Source organism: Pelmatolapia mariae, linkage group LG20 (genome assembly GCF_036321145.2).
Source record: "Pelmatolapia mariae isolate MD_Pm_ZW linkage group LG20, Pm_UMD_F_2, whole genome shotgun sequence".
Classification (NCBI taxonomy): domain Eukaryota; kingdom Metazoa; phylum Chordata; class Actinopteri; order Cichliformes; family Cichlidae; genus Pelmatolapia; species Pelmatolapia mariae.
The window spans coordinates 34787947-34807671 of NC_086244.1; the positions used below are offsets into that span (position 1 = coordinate 34787947).

A 19725-nucleotide genomic window follows, 5' to 3' on the forward strand; every position below is an offset into this window, starting at 1 on the left:
TAGACAAGACTAGACAGAGACACGAGAAAGCCAAGCAGGAAAGATAAGGGAGAGGGAAAAAGTGTGACCGCCTTCATCAAGAGCCAAACGAGACACAGTTCTGCTCTCTAGGCGAACCAGCCCTTGTCCACCTTCCTCTTTGGGCAAAAAAAGTGCAGCCTGGGGTAACCAGTGTCGGTTATCCCCCCCAAAAAATTGATCAACAAAGATTGATGTTTACACAATAAGCCAGGCAGTGGCTCCAGACAAGCTAATCGATGCCACAATACAGAAGCAACTAAGCTGTTTATAATCAGCGCCCTCCCCCTATATGACATCTGGGGTAATAACCATCTCCACTTCCCTAATTTCCCCTCAACTGTACCCAACACCCCTTCCCAGTTCTTGTTAACTGTATCTTCATCTCCCAAGTACACACCCAAATATTTCAAACAACGACTTTTCCACTTCAAAACACCTGGAAGTTGCGGGAGTCCAGCACGACAATATCCTACTGCAAGAGCCTCATTATTAGCCCAGTTTACTCGTGCAGCTGAAAATCTGCAGAAGTTTTCAACAATCATTCCTAACTTATTGACATCTTTTTGACTTCTAACAAAAGCAATAATATCACCAGCATATGCAGATAGGTTAAAAGACATGTTCAAACCTGCTGAACTCATCCCAGCAATAGAACACCTAACATCATTTAACACTGGTTCAATAGACAGAGCATATGACATACCAGACAGCGAACAACCTTGCCTGATACCTCTGGTCACTTTAAAAGGTTTACACAAACAACAGTTTATTTTCAGTACACTTTCAATGTCTTTGTACAACACCATAATCTTGGTAATTAAGTCAGTGCCGAGAACAAACCTTTGCAACACACTCCAGAGGTAACGGTGCTCAACTCTGTCAAAAGCCTTTTCTTGGTCCAGAGAAATCAGACCAATATCACATCCCAATGAACTGGAGACCTCCAAAATAGCTCTGACTAGTGACACATTATAAGAATAAGAACAACTTTATTTATCCCGAGGGAAATTCTTTTGTCATGTACATGCTCAAAGCAGCAGGAGAGACCGAGGAACAGATGAAATAGATATAAGATATACAATATATACAATAAGAATAGTGTACAGTAATATACAGTAGGATAGTGCAAGACAAATAATCGGATAACTCTAACAAAGTAATATGCATAACTATATCCTGGTGAATAAATAACTAAACTATCAGTGCAGGCGGTTCTAGAAAGTGACAAAGTATTGTGCAATAGACTGGAGTAGCAGCATATGATGGGGCGATGAAAACAAATATTCAATAAGTACTCTTGGGTAATATTGCACGGTCTGGAGGGAACAGAATAACATAGGTAATAGTCTCAGGAGAATCACCTACAGAGTGAGGAAGAGTTAAACAGTCTTATTGCCACCGGTACAAAGGATTTCCTGTGGCGGTCAGTTCTGCATTTCGGGGCAATGAGTCTTTTGCTGCGTTTGCTCCGATGGTCCATCATGGGGGCGTGCACGGGGTGGGAGGGGTTGTCCATGATAGAAAGAAGCTTTTTTAGCATTCTCCTCTCAGACACCTCCTCCAGGTTCTCAAGTCTGACACCCAGGACAGAACCAGCCTTTCTAATCAGTTTGTTCAGCCTGTTGGCATCAGCTGTCTTCACCCCACTTCCCCAGCACACAGCTGCAAAGAACACGACGCTCTCCAACACCGAGTGATAGAACATGGTCAGCATTTTCCTACCAACATTGAAGGACCTGAGCCGCCTCAGTAGGAAAAGCCGACTCTGCCCTTTTTTGTAGATAGCATTGGTGTTCTTGGTCCAGTCCAGTTTACAGTCCAAGTGTACCCCCAGGTACCGGTAGTCCTCAACGATCTCCACGTCAGCCCCTCTGATGGTGACAGGGGTAGGAGGAGGAGCCTGCTTCCTAAAGTCCATAATCAGTTCCTTTGTCTTTGTGATGTTAAGTTGTAGGTGGTTTAGCTCACACCACTCGACAAAGCTGTCCACCACACTCCTGTACTCCTCCTCCTGTCCATCCCTGATACAGCCCACGATGGCAGAGTCATCTGAGAATTTCTGCAGATGGCATGACTGAGACTTGTACCTGAAGTCAGATGTGTAGAGGGTGAAGAGGAGGGGTGATAGGACCGTCCCCTGCGGCGCCCCTGTGCTGCTCAGAATGTTATCTGAGCGGCAGCTCTTCAGGCGGACATGCTGTGGTCGACTTGTTAAATAGTCCGTAATCCAACCTACCAGTGGGGCGTCCACCTGCATTTCCGTGAGCTTATTCCCCAGCAGTGAAATCAGAGAATAGACCTGCCTGGCACGCAGTAGGTTTGTGTTTGATGGACAACTTGATCCATCACCTTCTTCAGTCTGTTTGCCAGCACTTTTGCAGCATTTTATAATCAGTGCATAATAAAGAGACAGGCCTTCAGTCCTTAATATCTTGAAGATCACCGTTTTGGGTAACAGTGTTAGAACCGCTCTCCTACAGCTCTGAGGTAAAGATCCTGTAGCAAAGCTCTCTTCAAAAACCTCCATGACATCAATACCAAGGTCAGACCAAAAAGCTTTATAAAATTCGACTGGAAGTCCATTTATGCCAGGGGCCTTCCCTCCTTGCATACTTTGTAAGGCAGTATTAATTTCAGTCATTGTTAGAGGCTCCCCCAGCTCCTTGGTGAAATCCTCAGAAATTCTGGGGGGACTGCTGCAGAAGGCATTAAAAGTCTCTTCATCCTCCAAGTACTCAGAACGATAAAGCTCTGAGTAAACATCTGCCGCTCTCCGCCTGATGTCACCATCCACTGTCAAAGATCCCCAGCAGCTCAATTTCAAGGCAAGCAATTTAAGTGAGTGCTAATAAGAGTGACAGATACCGGCTAATACGGGTTCTGTGACACAAAGACACCAAATATATTAAAGCTGACCGCAAACAAAAACTAGTTTGTAAATAAAACCATTTCAAAAATCACGAGGGTACACAAAACAACATTTTTCACATTTATTTTGTCCAACAACTGTGATTTTACGTAACTGTATTCCAAAGTGCGTAAACTTTTAAAAAACTAGAAATGTCAAACTACATCAAAATTCCTTAGATATTCGGAACTGTTGCAACAGTGAGAAAAAGTCAGATGGAAAACTCAAAAGCTTATCTTGAATCAGCAGGGTTTCTTTTTTTGTTTTTTTACAGAGCCGTAAGTCTATTTTGTACCCTTGCAGCCCTCGGTCCTTCTCTGTCTTTAGCTCCAGTGAACCACTTGGACAGAGCCTTCTCTGCTTCTTGCAAGTTGACTTTTGATGTTAAATAATTCTTCTTCAGTGCCTCTGCAAATGAAGTAGAAAAATGGGCAAGCCAAAGTAAAGTTAATCTTAGCTTACTTAATTTGGTGATGATTTGCAAAGAACAATGTTTATTTCACTTTATTGCCTCAAAAAATATATATAAATTGCATGATAACCAATCTCAGTTACACTTGACTGATATGATGAAACTGGGATTTTGTTACACTTAATTAATGCAAACACAACTAAAACTATAACTGAAACTAATCAAAACTAAACTGAAACTAAGGATTTTCAAAAAAAAATTAAAACTAAACTAAACTAGCAAACAATTGGTAAAAACTAATTAAAACGAATATAAAATTGAAAATCTGAGGTCAAAACTAAATAAAAATAAAAACTAATGAAAATTGCAAAACTATTAAAACCCTGGTGTGCACGATGTGTCTTCTGCATGCAGTAATGCACTTCTGCTTGTGCTGAGTGATGTAAACAAACAATCGATCTACGCTCTTCAAACATCAAAATTGATCATTTGATATTTTTTTATGACACCTCAATGGCGAGTGTTCCCACCCTCTGCTCTTTGTAACTTAACGTAATCTTTCCGTTTTCGTATTTTGGACATGATTTTTGAGTCCACCTTCGCAGTAGCAATTGACTGCAAAATAAAGCTACCGGAAATGTACAACCCTACATCCGGTCTTAAAACAGGAAGTTAGCATTTTCTCGTGCACAGGGTCTATTGCTGCTCAATACTTTGGCTCCTCACGAATTTGGTGTCTTCTGATTCTGGTCAGTAGTTATTGTGCTGTAATTCACCTTTACATCTCTAAAGTTGGTTACATATGGCATACAAGAGTTAATGGTGGCACTGACGGCAAGATCATCATCCATATTACACTCCACACAAACTGTCTCACTGGCACGTGAAAATTAAAATCTGGTAACACCGGGAGCATTAGAGAAGTTAAACAATTTACCATTGTAAGAAAAATTCTTTTTTTCTGCTTTCTGACTGGGGGGAGGTGCCACCGCATAACGAGGGTATTTATTAATCGTTTAAAGCCATCTTGGATGGAATTCCCCGACACTCTTTTGCCATGTGTCCACTGGCTCCACACTTACTACAGATGGGTCGCCCTTGTTCATCCCACTTATGCCGTGGCCGTTCCACCGGCCGTGAAATTTGTTTTGTCTCTGGGGGTGGCTCAGACACTTCAGCACATCTCCTATACTGACAGGAACTAAAGAGCTGGGAGCTGGACATGTCTGTGGCATTGGTGCTGGTCAAACAAATTCCATCAGCTCCTCCTGAAGAGTATTCTTGACATCCATAATTTGCTCCTTCATTTCTCCGCTTTAACTGTATCTTTCCAATTCAAGGTATCCTGCCACTTTAGATCTCCTTTTACTATAGCACAAGCAGAAAAATAGAAAGAAAGAATAGAAATCCCCAATCCACTCTATAACAACAGTCTCCTGCTTCCCTATAAATCAACACGTTCTCACTCCTAACTCGTCATATGTGCGACGCCCATACAGCATGTATCACTTCTCAATTATTTATTGCACTTCTTGCTCGTCAGTAAGGTACTTTTAGTGCTTTATCTATGTTTGTGTGGGGACTTGTTATAAATCAGTCTTCAACCTTTAATCTCTCTCTGAAAATGACTGGGATTAAATGCAGTATAATAAACTTTCCTGAAACTGTGTCTTGTCATGATCTCCAGTGCTGCCATTTCATAGGATCTCCTGTCCAGGGCTTCTCAAACGTTGGTTGTTTTTATAACTCATCTCACCTTCTGCTCTTGTGTCTGCTGTGACAAGCCTTTTATACTCACCCATTTTATTTCCATTTCTGTTTCTCACTATTTTTCTTAACAAGATTAAACCAGAGTCTATGTATGACTCAAGTATGTGAAGAAATTCTACACTAATTGGTACCTGCGCTTTTCCTTCTGTTACATACCACACTCCAAAGAAAGGACACACATAATACAGACACATTTTCAGTGACCCAAATAACGTTCATACACGCTCCGTATCATAACCTCCTTTTTGTTTGTGTTTATTTTAAGCAAGGGATTTAACATAAGGATTAAAATAGAAAGAAAAATCCTTGAAATAACACATGTGTGTGAAATACATAATAAAAAACATAAAATAAATAAATATATCAAACCCCCTGAGATCCAGTCTCACAATCATTTGTTCTATGACGACTAAAGGAAGTTTATTTACTTCACAGACCCAGTGACACCCATTCAGTTTCATTATCCAGGAAATAACAGCTGATGCTCACACTTCTGTTTAAGACACAGTCCAATCTTAGGTTCCTCACCCTGAGTGGAACAATGGGTCTATGTGAGTACAGCTGCCTTTTTCAAATCATCTCTACATCATATGAGTTCATGATTCTAGCATTACAGAAAATGTCTTAATATTTCCAGACTGAGCTGTGGTAAGATCTTTTGTTTTCTTTCTTGTGTTTCAGTGACAGCCTTAGCCATTGCAGCCGGTCAGGTAACAAACCTATTTGCTCATTTATTTATTTTTATCTCTAAAACTCATAAAGTCATACATATCAACACATGTATTCATTGTGAAGCATCCTGATGATCAGTAACCAAGTGTTTCTTCCTGGTCTCAGGTACAGCAGTGATCTCTGCTCCTATTGTCCTGGGGGCTGTTGGTTTCACCTCAGCTGGAATAGCAGCTGCAGCTGCTGTGGCCAATGGAGGAGTGGCAGCAGGTAGTGCGGTGGCTGTTTTGCAGTCAGCAGGTAAAAGAAAAACAAAACAATCATCTGAGTTGGTGAAATCATACGTCACACAACTTTAAAATGCTTTTCACCAGGGGTTTCAACTCATGAGCTAAAACTCCCTGATTTTAGCTCATAAACACAGTTTGGTGATAAGTATTAGGTTGTACCAAAAATGGCTGGTAATGGACAGATGCAAGGTTATCGATGGTTACATCCTCGTGCAATAAAGAGGTTGAATGTTGTATCACACTACGGCTGATCAATTTATTTCACTTACTCATCTAAATAAGGAATTTTGTAGCGGATATAGCAATGATAGCAGTTTGTCTTGGAACTGTAATGTCCATATCAACAACTTTTTTCGTACGGCTCTAATACTCCGTCGTAGGATAAAGCCTCCCCGTCTTCTCTGTAGCTCAGTTACTTGATCTAACTCCTCGATCAGCTGTCTGGTATTCTGAAGCCTGTTTTCTCTCTGCAGGTATGGCAGGTCTGTCTGGGACCGTCACCACAGCCGTGGGCTCTGTTGGAGGAGCTATTGGAGGATTTTTGGCTGCTCTCATTTGAGACCAGGAAATTATGATAATCAGAAAGAAAATATAATAATAAATGATATATTTACTGCTGCCAATTGGAAAGAGTTGCAATGGTATCAGTGTCGTACTTCAGTAGAGCTTGACTGAAATTTGATTGCCGGTAATGCTGTGGTGTTTTGTTATAAAACATGAACACTATCAATTTATGCAACTTTGAATGAAGCCATAACAAAATAATGAAAAGCATTTTTATTGTTATGTTTATATTTTATTATTATACTTATGTATCTGTTAAACCTTGCTGGCTATAAAAATCAGCCCATTTCACAGCAGACGCAGAGCAGTCATTTGAGTTCCTGTGCATGAATTGTCTTTGACAAAAACCAGCTGAGCTATGGCCCAGTTAGATGTTAATGTGTGTTCTTATGTTGTGTTATAGTGACAGCTGTGTGTACTGCTGCAGGAGCAAGTAAGCAGTTTATTTATCTTTAACTAATTTGAATTAAAGCACGATCCATGTCTGATACATGTCTTGTCTTCCTGCAGTAGGTGCTGTAGTCGCTGCTCCTGCTCTTCTGGGAGCTGCAGGTTTCACCTCAGCTGGAATAGCTGCAGGCTCCTACGCTGCAGGCATGATGTCGTCTGCTGCAGCTGCTAATGGAGGAGGAGTTGCAGCCGGAAGTGTGGTGGCTGTTTTGCAGTCAGCAAGTAAATAAATAATTAGACGTTTTATTAGGATTTTAACTTGCAACAACATGCAAAAAGAAAAAGTTCATGAAAATATCACAATTTTAGATTAGATAATGACACTGTTGTATTATTATGATAATAAATATAACAATGACATCGTCAGTGATATCATTAATGATAACGATAACTAATCATGATGATAAAGATACAGTACACTGTGATCTCAGCAGGACTGAAGTGATATTTACTTATTAGGCACAAAGCATAAGTATTTCTCAGCTTCTTTGTGTAATGGTGCTGCAGGTGCAGCTGGTCTGTCAGCTACTGCTGCAGCAGCAGTGGGATGGTTGGCGAGTTTCACCAGCTGAAAATGATGAACAATTTATATATTTGCTTTATGCAGAAACTGGAAGTCTTGTTATTCTGCTCAAGCTTGGGTGAGTATAAAAGGCTTGTCACAGCAGACACAAGAGCAGAAGGTGAGATGAGTTATAAAAAACAACCAACGTTTGAGAAGCCCTGGACAGGAGATCCTATGAAATGGCAGCACTGGAGATCATGACAAGACACAGTTTCAGGAAAGTTTATTATACTGCATTTAATCCCAGTCATTTTCAGAGAGAGATTAAAGGTTGAAGACTGATTTATAACAAGTCCCCACACAAACATAGATAAAGCACTAAAAGTACCTTACTGACGAGCAAGAAGTGCAATAAATAATTGAGAAGTGATACATGCTGTATGGGCGTCGCACATATGACGAGTTAGGAGTGAGAACGTGTTGATTTATAGGGAAGCAGGAGACTGTTGTTATAGAGTGGATTGGGGATTTCTATTCTTTCTTTCTATTTTTCTGCTTGTGCTATAGTAAAAGGAGATCTAAAGTGGCAGGATACCTTGAATTGGAAAGATACAGTTAAAGCGGAGAAATGAAGGAGCAAATTATGGATGTCAAGAATACTCTTCAGGAGGAGCTGATGGAATTTGTTTGACCAGCACCAATGCCACAGACATGTCCAGCTCCCAGCTCTTTAGTTCCTGTCAGTATAGGAGATGTGCTGAAGTGTCTGAGCCACCCCCAGAGACAAAACAAATTTCACGGCCGGTGGAACGGCCACGGCATAAGTGGGATGAACAAGGGCGACCCATCTGTAGTAAGTGTGGAGCCAGTGGACACATGGCAAAAGAGTGTCGGGGAATTCCATCCAAGATGGCTTTAAACGATTAATAAATACCCTCGTTATGCGGTGGCACCTCCCCCCAGTCAGAAAGCAGAAAAAAAGAATTTTTCTTACAATGGTAAATTGTTTAACTTCTCTAATGCTCCCGGTGTTACCAGATTTTAATTTTCACGTGCCAGTGAGACAGTTTGTGTGGAGTGTAATATGGATGATGATCTTGCCGTCAGTGCCACCATTAACTCTTGTATGCCATATGTAACCAACTTTAGAGATGTAAAGGTGAATTACAGCACAATAACTACTGACCAGAATCAGAAGACACCAAATTCGTGAGGAGCCAAAGTATTGAGCAGCAATAGACCCTGTGCACGAGAAAATGCTAACTTCCTGTTTTAAGACCGGATGTAGGGTTGTACATTTCCGGTAGCTTTATTTTGCAGTCAATTGCTACTGCGAAGGTGGACTCAAAAATCATGTCCAAAATACGAAAACGGAAAGATTACGTTAAGTTACAAAGAGCAGAGGGTGGGAACACTCGCCATTGAGGTGTCATAAAAAATATCAAATGATCAATTTTGATGTTTGAAGAGCGTAGATCGATTGTTTGTTTACATCACTCAGCACAAGCAGAAGTGCATTACTGCATGCAGAAGACACATCGTGCACACCAGGGTTTTAATAGTTTTGCAATTTTCATTAGTTTTTATTTTTATTTAGTTTTGACCTCAGATTTTCAATTTTATATTCGTTTTAATTAGTTTTTACCAATTGTTTGCTAGTTTAGTTTAGTTTTAATTTTTTTTTGAAAATCCTTAGTTTCAGTTTAGTTTTGATTAGTTTCAGTTATAGTTTTAGTTGTGTTTGCATTAATTAAGTGTAACAAAATCCCAGTTTCATCATATCAGTCAAGTGTAACTGAGATTGGTTATCATGCAATTTATATATATTTTTTGAGGCAATAAAGTGAAATAAACATTGTTCTTTGCAAATCATCACCAAATTAAGTAAGCTAAGATTAACTTTACTTTGGCTTGCCCATTTTTCTACTTCATTTGCAGAGGCACTGAAGAAGAATTATTTAACATCAAAAGTCAACTTGCAAGAAGCAGAGAAGGCTCTGTCCAAGTGGTTCACTGGAGCTAAAGACAGAGAAGGACCGAGGGCTGCAAGGGTACAAAATAGACTTACGGCTCTGTAAAAAAACAAAAAAAGAAACCCTGCTGATTCAAGATAAGCTTTTGAGTTTTCCATCTGACTTTTTCTCACTGTTGCAACAGTTCCGAATATCTAAGGAATTTTGATGTAGTTTGACATTTCTAGTTTTTTAAAAGTTTACGCACTTTGGAATACAGTTACGTAAAATCACAGTTGTTGGACAAAATAAATGTGAAAAATGTTGTTTTGTGTACCCTCGTGATTTTTGAAATGGTTTTATTTACAAACTAGTTTTTGTTTGCGGTCAGCTTTAACATATTTGGTGTCTTTGTGTCACAGAACCCGTATTAGCCGGTATCTGTCACTCTTATTAGCACTCACTTAAATTGCTTGCCTTGAAATTGAGCTGCTGGGGATCTTTGACAGTGGATGGTGACATCAGGCGGAGAGCGGCAGATGTTTACTCAGAGCTTTATCGTTCTGAGTACTTGGAGGATGAAGAGACTTTTAATGCCTTCTGCAGCAGTCCCCCCAGAATTTCTGAGGATTTCACCAAGGAGCTGGGGGAGCCTCTAACAATGACTGAAATTAATACTGCCTTACAAAGTATGCAAGGAGGGAAGGCCCCTGGCATAAATGGACTTCCAGTCGAATTTTATAAAGCTTTTTGGTCTGACCTTGGTATTGATGTCATGGAGGTTTTTGAAGAGAGCTTTGCTACAGGATCTTTACCTCAGAGCTGTAGGAGAGCGGTTCTAACACTGTTACCCAAAACGGTGATCTTCAAGATATTAAGGACTGAAGGCCTGTCTCTTTATTATGCACTGATTATAAAATGCTGCAAAAGTGCTGGCAAACAGACTGAAGAAGGTGATGGATCAAGTTGTCCATCAAACACAAACCTACTGCGTGCCAGGCAGGTCTATTGTCTGATTTCACTGCTGGGGAATAAGCTCACGGAAATGCAGGTGGACGCCCCACTGGTAGGTTGGATTACGGACTATTTAACAAGTCGACCACAGCATGTCCGCCTGAAGAGCTGCCGCTCAGATAACATTCTGAGCAGCACAGGGGCGCCGCAGGGGACGGTCCTATCACCCCTCCTCTTCACCCTCTACACATCTGACTTCAGGTACAAGTCTCAGTCATGCCATCTGCAGAAATTCTCAGATGACTCTGCCATCGTGGGCTGTATCAGGGATGGACAGGAGGAGGAGTACAGGAGTGTGGTGGACAGCTTTGTCGAGTGGTGTGAGCTAAACCACCTACAACTTAACATCACAAAGACAAAGGAACTGATTATGGACTTTAGGAAGCAGGCTCCTCCTCCTACCCCTGTCACCATCAGAGGGGCTGACGTGGAGATCGTTGAGGACTACCGGTACCTGGGGGTACACTTGGACTGTAAACTGGACTGGACCAAGAACACCAATGCTATCTACAAAAAAGGGCAGAGTCGGCTTTTCCTACTGAGGCGGCTCAGGTCCTTCAATGTTGGTAGGAAAATGCTGACCATGTTCTATCACTCGGTGTTGGAGAGCGTCGTGTTCTTTGCAGCTGTGTGCTGGGGAAGTGGGGTGAAGACAGCTGATGCCAACAGGCTGAACAAACTGATTAGAAAGGCTGGTTCTGTCCTGGGTGTCAGACTTGAGAACCTGGAGGAGGTGTCTGAGAGGAGAATGCTAAAAAAGCTTCTTTCTATCATGGACAACCCCTCCCACCCCGTGCACGCCCCCATGATGGACCATCGGAGCAAACGCAGCAAAAGACTCATTGCCCCGAAATGCAGAACTGACCGCCACAGGAAATCCTTTGTACCGGTGGCAATAAGACTGTTTAACTCTTCCTCACTCTGTAGGTGATTCTCCTGAGACTATTACCTATGTTATTCTGTTCCCTCCAGACCGTGCAATATTACCCAAGAGTACTTATTGAATATTTGTTTTCATCCCCCCATCATATGCTGCTACTCCAGTCTATTGCACAATACTTTGTCACTTTCTAGAACCGCCTGCACTGATAGTTTAGTTATTTATTCACCAGGATATAGTTATGCATATTACTTTGTTAGAGTTATCCGATTATTTGTCTTGCACTATCCTACTGTATATTACTGTACACTATTCTTATTGTATATATTGTATATCTTATATCTATTTCATCTGTTCCTCGGTCTCTCCTGCTGCTTTGAGCATGTACATGACAAAAGAATTTCCCTCGGGATAAATAAAGTTGTTCTTATTCTTATAATGTGTCACTAGTCAGAGCTATTTTGGAGGTCTCCAGTTCATTGGGATGTGATATTGGTCTGATTTCTCTGGACCAAGAAAAGGCTTTTGACAGAGTTGAGCACCGTTACCTCTGGAGTGTGTTGCAAAGGTTTGTTCTCGGCACTGACTTAATTACCAAGATTATGGTGTTGTACAAAGACATTGAAAGTGTACTGAAAATAAACTGTTGTTTGTGTAAATCTTTTAAAGTGACCAGAGGTATCAGGCAAGGTTGTTCGCTGTCTGGTATGTCATATGCTCTGTCTATTGAACCAGTGTTAAATGATGTTAGGTGTTCTATTGCTGGGATGAGTTCAGCAGGTTTGAACATGTCTTTTAACCTATCTGCATATGCTGGTGATATTATTGCTTTTGTTAGAAGTCAAAAAGATGTCAATAAGTTAGGAATGATTGTTGAAAACTTCTGCAGATTTTCAGCTGCACGAGTAAACTGGGCTAATAATGAGGCTCTTGCAGTAGGATATTGTCGTGCTGGACTCCCGCAACTTCCAGGTGTTTTGAAGTGGAAAAGTCGTTGTTTGAAATATTTGGGTGTGTACTTGGGAGATGAAGATACAGTTAACAAGAACTGGGAAGGGGTGTTGGGTACAGTTGAGGGGAAATTAGGGAAGTGGAGATGGTTATTACCCCAGATGTCATACAGGGGGAGGGCGCTGATTATAAACAGCTTAGTTGCTTCTGTATTGTGGCATCGATTAGCTTGTCTGGAGCCACTGCCTGGCTTATTGTGTAAACATCAATCTTTGTTGATCAATTTTTTGGGGGGGATAACCGACACTGGTTACCCCAGGCTGCACTTTTTTTGCCCAAAGAGGAAGGTGGACAAGGGCTGGTTCGCCTAGAGAGCAGAACTGTGTCTCGTTTGGCTCTTGATGAAGGCGGTCACACTTTCTCCCTCTCCCTTATCTTTCCTGCTTGGCTTTCTCGTGCCTCTGTCTAGTCTTGTCTACTTGTCTCCCTTTACACTGGAAGAGTCTTACAGTCTGTTCTCAAACACCTAAAAGAAGAATTACGGATTTGATCAACTGGTCCCTGAATGCAATTGACGCCCTCTTCTCCACGAGAAGCCTGGGTTCGGGAGAGCCCCCGTGCCCTTTATTCCATACAATTATTATTATTATTCCATACAAACACTTTTGAGCATTAACCATCCGGATGGGAGATGTGCATGAAGAGGGTCACAGCAGATCTCAAAATGTCAGACTGTTACTCAAACTCTTATAGCCTTTGGTGGCCCCCACCTAGCCATAAAACCAACAATCAGAAAAGCAAGGCCACAATTGTCTGCAAACAGTATTCTCTTTATAAATCAGCAGGATGGAATGTCATAAAACAGTGTAACTCATTCACAGTAAATCAGCAGTATAATGTAATACAAATCAGTCTAATAAATCTTATAGTTGTCACCTTCTTCTAAGTCAGGAGTATAATGCAAACTAAACTACATAATGATTACACCATCTATAATAAGTATAAGTGTAATGTGGCCTACAGCAGTATCATGATTCAACCATTCTTTGATTAAAAGTATAATGTAACATATGACAGTATAATAACCTCACACTCATTAGATGCAGCACGGATGACATCTTGGAGAAGCTTGCGGCTGCTGTGAGTACTGAGACTCTGACAACATCTGACAACATCTGGGAGAGGCTCGCGGCTGTCGTGAACACTGGTGGTGAGAGACCAGTGATGGACCTTAGACGACTGTAAAATTGACATGCAGTGGTTCGCGCTAAAGAAAGAACAGCACCGTTATTTCATGCGGCTACCATATCGGCGCCAGCTGCGGTCTGGAGGCTGGAGCTGAACATAGCAAACAATCTCTCCCCTGATAGCAAACTGTGTTTAGACTGTTAGACTTTTCCAAACGCCTTGGTATGCTGATCTCCAAGGCCGAGTCGGAACGGCGGGTGTGTATGTAGCTGCTGAGGGACAGAGTGCAGATGCAAGTGATTTGTGTCCATTTTGTGAGGAAACAAAGAGTTTGTGAGCAAGTCCTACAATAATAACAGTAAGATTTTGAGAAAGCCCCCCAAAATAGCTAAGTTTTGATGAATAGATTGTGTGTACAGAGCGTAAATTGAGTGAGTTAGAAGCATTTGTTGGGAGGTGAGAGAGCAGATTGAGATGGGCTGTTGAGCAGCTGAGAGAGCTGATTGTGGCAGTGTTTTGCTGAGAAGAGAGAAGAGGAAAGAAAGAGCAAGTGTCATTATTTGAAAGAGAGAAAGATGGCGGGCAGGCCGCCTTTGCGCAAAGAAAAAGGCAAAAGAGTGAGGGGCTCCGGTTCTTTAAGCGCAGCCCAGAAGCCCACTAGCTGCTGAGGGACAGCGTGGATTCGAACCAGCGACCTCAGGTGTCACACACGAGCTAGTAGCCTGGCAGTATACTTCTGCGCCACCTGCGCAAGCCGGAAGAATCGGGACATATTTGGTATATTTAAGTTCTATAAACATGCTCCTACGCAGGGGCGATTTTAGCCCATTTCTGGGGGTGCTTCAGCTCCCCCAAAATGAATCAAAGCACCCCCAAAGATTTCTTAATTCTTTTTTTTTTTTTTTGACAATATTTGCTGTTTGTGTGACACACTACTAAAAATATAAAAAGCATACAGTACTTGGTTGAGACGGAACATTTGAACAACAAAAGTATAGAGAACCCCTCCCCCCTCCCAAAATGGTTTGTTCCAGCTCGCCCCCACTCTGGCTCTAGGGTCGTTGCTGCCACAGCGATGGTAGCTGAGACGCAGCGGAGCGGAGGTGGATTGGCTGGATTAAAACAGGACATATTAGCAGCATTTAACCTTCAGTTACTCTTTATGTAGTTAGATAGGAGTCGTGTTTCTTTTTAGCTGAAAAACCTTACACCCAGGTAACCTGCAGTGCTGAAAACGTGTTTTCCAATGATGTTTGCTACCCTACAATCCGTCCTACTCTGTAGTAAATTCTGCGACATTTGACCGTCCTGTTGCTCCCACTGAAATGTATACAGCCTATTTAAAATCTAAAACTTAAAATTGTCCGTAGCCTGCCGTTGTTACCACTGTCCTGTTTGAAATGGATACTAACTAGCTAACTGACTGAATGCCCATTAACCTTATAACTCCTGTTGTGTGTGTGTGTTTGTGTACAGAGAGACAGCCAGGTTCATAATGGATATAAGGAAGGCTTTTTCAAAAACAGGAGCCACATTCAGGTAAAAGTGTAAGAACAAATGATCCATCAATAAAGGATAATGTTGGATCAGTGTTTCAATATTTTATATCTTTTATTAGATGTTCATGTGGTTTGGTTATTTGCCTTTTGGTTGAAAGTACACTGAGAGAGGACTTTTCGTTAGTGATCTTAATAATTTTTTTTTTCACATGAATGTAATTTTTTCATCTAATTGAATACAATCTATTTGTGTATGATTGTCAGTCCAAAGAGGGAGAGAGGAAAGAGGGGAACGTGAGGAGAAAGTACAAGGTCAGGAAGAACCAGGTAAGAAAACAGACAGGGAACAGTGACAGGCAAAAGAGAAACTATGAAACTGACGAAGAGAAAAAACCTGATTTTACTCATACAGTCTGGAAGTTGTGTCCTCCCTATATTAAAGCTGCTATCTGCAAAACAAACTGGGTTGAAACATTTTTGACCCTCTTTAACAACATTCCAACATAACATTATCATTGATTGGGGAGATTAAAATGAATGATATATTTTTATGTGGTTCAGCCACAACTCTACTAAAACCTCAGCCAGTAATAGGTAGGCCAACTTTTGGACTGTCCAGTTGTGTGTATGACTGCCGCATACAGACCCCCTTATCAGTGTTTCTCAAACTTTTTACAGTGCACACCACCTGAGAAAAATGTCAAGCTCTCCCAAGTACCACTATGAAAGCATGAAACTCATAAATCTTACAACACAAAATTAGTATTATTAAATTAGTATCTGCAGTAAAGATTTTTTCATACATTGTATACATTCTACCACAGGCAAAGTTGCCTCCATTTTTATAGTACTTGTTGACCACCTCCACCTCCTCTCTCTCTATCTGAACTGTCAGTGGACCTGGTCTGGACCTCCCGAAGTCCACAACCAGTTCCTTGGTCTTTGAAGTGTTGAGTTGCAGGTGGTTTGTGTGACTCCATGTAACAAAGTTTCTCACCAGACTCCTGTACTCCTCTTCCTGGTCATCCTAGATGAGGGGTAGGCAACTCCAGGCCTCGAGGTCCTGGAGGTTTTAGATGTGTCCATGATCCATCACAGCTGATTTAAAGGGCTAAATGGCTCCTCAGCATTTCTTGAAGTTCTCCAGAGGCCTGGTAATGAACTAATCATTTGATTCAGGTGTGTTAACCCAGGGTGTGATCTAAAACCTGCAGGACACTGGCACTCGAGGCCTGGAGTTGCCTACCACTGTCCTAGATACACCCCATGATGACTGTGTCGTCCACAAACATCTGAGATTCAGAGTTGTAGCAGACATCAGAGGTGTACAGGGTGGAGAGAAGAGGGGACAGCACAGTTCCCTGTGGTGCTCCTGTGCTGCTGACCACAGTGTCAGACGTGACGTCCTTCAGCTTGACGTACTGTGGTCTGTCAGTGAGGTAGTTGGTTTTTAATAGTATTCATTTATTTCTCCTCTGACTTTGGCCTGGGTCTTGCGGTTCCAGTGAAAGGAAATCTTAACGCTTCAGGTTACCAAGACGTTTTGGACCAGTCTGTGCTTAAAACACTGTGAGAACAGTTTAGGGAGGGTGTTTTTCCCTTCCAACACGACTGTGACCTAATGCACAAACATGGTCCATAAAGACATGATTGAATGTGTCTGGCATAGAAGCAGAGTGGCTTGCTTTGAGCCCTGATCTTAACTCCTAGATCACCATTGTGATGAACCAGAATGAACCCCTCAGTTTCTTGCACCGTCACAATGAGGCTTTTTCCACCGAGCCTCTGAAAAACACTGGCAAAGGAGCTCCTCTGGGCTTTTACCACGTCCAGAATGTGAGTGCACACACACACATCTGCACCTACACACACACTAACTGTGCTTCAACGATTTTATTCTAACTCAGTTTGTCAAACCCTTTATTTTTATCTGTTGGAGCAGATTTCTGTCGAAGTTACAGAGTCTTTTATTGAGAACATCAAGAGCAAGCCCGTCGTGTTTGAAGTGTTCAGCCACTACCAGCAGCACCCGCTGCACCTCCATGGCCAGGACGTGAACAGGTTGGTGGGGGTCAAACAGCAGATCCAGTCATGCAGTGATAATTCATATTTAATGCAGCAGATTTTGTTAGAAATGTGTAAACGATTGTATTCTAATCACATTGGCTAATTTTATATGCATATATAAATAAAAGGTATTTTTATTAAGTCAACATTCCTCCAACAGCATCCAGGAAATACTATCCTATTCCCATCCATTGCTTAGAAACTGTCCTGAGGAGACAGCTTCAGGATCAATGACATGTCATTCACACCAATGAAGACGTGAGTAGAGCAGTTTTCAAGTGTAATAACATTCCTTTCGATCATATTGAGTATAGACGAATGCAACTGTGAGCTTTAGCGATTAGCCCGTTTCAACAGGACCGTGATCCTGATGTGTGAGACAGCAGGGTGCTGCCACTGGTGTTGTAATCTGTGATTTAGTTCCTCCTAACATTTCAGTTTGCTTCCAGTATCTATCCTCTGTGATTACTGGCTCTATAGACAGATTTAATAGAAGTGTGTGAGCTACTGGCTCAGTATAAAGGGTCAGTAGTGTTTTCACGTCACCTATCCATCCTCCATTCAGTCACCCAAAGCATGTAGTAAATACTCCTCACTTTTATTCATCTTCTCTTCAATTCAGAAAATTTTCAGCTTGATAACATTGAGCTTCTGTGTGTGTGTGTGTGTGTGTGTGTGTGTGTGTGTGTGTGTGTGTGTGTGTGTGTGTGTCATTGTTTTTGTCCTCTGCTTTAGGTGAGATCTGAATGGCATCAGGCAAAGTTGCTAAGCTTGACATCACAGACAACAACGACGGCACAGTTGCTGTCGAATATGCTCCCACAGAGGCCGGTCTGCATGAGATGGATCCATGCACATCCCGGGTATCTGCATATGTTTAGGAGTAATGTGTGGGAATAAAGTGCATGGAGAAAATAGTTTGGAAGGAAGTCACTAACCACTCTTTTTCTGTCTGTCAACAGGAAGTCCCTTGCAGTTCTACGTGGATTACATGTGCCTATGGCCCTGGCCTTATCCACGGGACGGTCAACAAGCCAGCTGTCTTTACTGTTAACACCAAAGAGGCTGGAGAAGGTAGGTAACAGTCACATGGCCAAACACACATTGTGTGCTGTGGAATGCTATAACTTACTTGCTTCCTCAGATTTTCAACACACGGGACACTGTCTGTTCATATCACATCTTTGTAGGTGGTTTGTCTTTTGTCTCTGGCCATTAAAGGTCCATCCAAGGCTGGACTGTGTGGACAACCATGGCGGAACCTGCACTGTGTCTTACCTTCCAGTGCTGCCATGAGACTGCAGCATCCTTGTTAAATACAATGACAAACACACCCCAGGCAGCCCCTTGTCTGCTAGGATTACTGCTAACATCAGTGTAGACCATCCATGCAGCCTCTAAGATGGCAGCCCAAACACTACAGTAAAGTAATTCATTTCCTGCTGGATCTGGAGATGTTCCAAGACTACATACCTGGAAACATTCTGATCAGATGCCCCAAACCACCTGCTTCTCCCCTCTCCTGCAGCTCAGCCACAAACCACAGCCCACCACAATATGATAGAAAAGGTGCATTTATGCCATTAGTGTGCCCTAGGAATCACTGCTGGATCTCTAGGTGACGATTCCATGAGGATGTACCATCTGAAGGTGGGCTGAGCTGCAGATATTCCACTGGACATAGGAGAGCTTGACCTCAGCCAGCTGACAGCCTCTCTTACAACACCCTCGGTGCGAGAGGAGCCCTGCCTGCTGAAGATGCTGCGTAACGCTCACATTGGTGAGTGTCCGTCTGATAAGTGAGAAGTTTGCTAAACAATGAGACTCATCAGAATCCAAATACTTTATTAATCACTGAGTAAAAGACAGAGGGGGAAAAGTAATAAAAGTTAAAGCATGGAGAAAGAATCAGGAGCAACTGAAACAGGCTGCATACACACAAGAATAAGCGTTAACCCTCATCTGTTTTGTCTGTCTGTCTTAGGAATCTCCTTTGTTTCCAAGGAGATTGGTGAGCACCTTGTTAACATCAAGAAGAACGGCCGTCATGTTCCCAGCAGCCCAATTGCTGTTATGATCAAGCAGTCAGGGATTGGTGATGTGAGCCGTGTGAGTGGACCGGGGCTGACCGAGGACAGGACCTTTCAGCCTGCAGAGTTCATCGTGATGCAGGTAAATGCTCAGTGAAAGCATAGATACTAGAGATGGCACCATACCACTTTTTTATTTACCAATATGATAAATTTTCCTGGTCGGTACAGTGTTATCCACACAAAAGTTGATATAGTCTCTTCTGCAGGTTGTTAGGCTGTCGATATCCTCCTACAGCGGCTGAGATCCTTTGGTGTGAACAGGACTCTTCTACGACACTGTGGTGGCGTCTGCTGTCTTTTATGCTGTGGTCTGCTGCAGTGGTGGAATGGCAGAGAGGGACTGGGTGAAACTTAACAAACTGGTCAAGAGGCCCAGCTCTGTCCTGGACTGTCTGCTGAAGTTCATTGAGCAGATAAGCTAACATCCATCATGGACAGCCCCTCCCACCCCTTGCATGAGACTGTACGAGCACTGAGCAGCTCGTTCAGCAG

General features: G+C 42.2%; 1 protein-coding gene and 1 long non-coding RNA gene across 2 annotated transcripts; both read left to right on the top strand.

Moving 5' to 3' along the window:
• Positions 1–14676: 14676 nt before the first annotated feature.
• Positions 14677–18195, top strand: LOC134618187 (uncharacterized). The gene is made up of 7 exons (XR_010573374.1): positions 14677–14789; positions 15051–15113; positions 16784–16909; positions 17016–17134; positions 17340–17398; positions 17876–18003; positions 18103–18195. It is a non-coding gene; the product is annotated as an uncharacterized LOC134618187 (long non-coding RNA).
• Positions 18196–18388: 193 nt separating this feature from the next.
• On the top strand, positions 18389–19539 carry LOC134619297 (filamin-A-like). The gene is made up of 3 exons (XM_065469620.1): positions 18389–18920; positions 19125–19312; positions 19440–19539. The coding sequence occupies exons 1-3, from the start codon at positions 18899–18901 to the stop codon at positions 19473–19475; spliced, it is 246 nt and encodes an 81-aa protein (XP_065325692.1). The 5' UTR covers positions 18389–18898; the 3' UTR covers positions 19476–19539.
• The last annotated feature ends 186 nt before the right edge of the window (positions 19540–19725 follow it).

Coding starts and splice junctions, on each gene's coding strand:
- LOC134619297 (XM_065469620.1), top strand. CDS start 18,899: ATGCTGCGTAACGCTCACATTG. Junction 18,921..19,124: donor GCTGCGTAACGCTCACATTG/GTGAGTGTCCGT, acceptor TGTCTGTCTTAG/GAATCTCCTTTGTTTCCAAG. Junction 19,313..19,439: donor CAGAGTTCATCGTGATGCAG/GTAAATGCTCAG, acceptor TCTCTTCTGCAG/GTTGTTAGGCTGTCGATATC.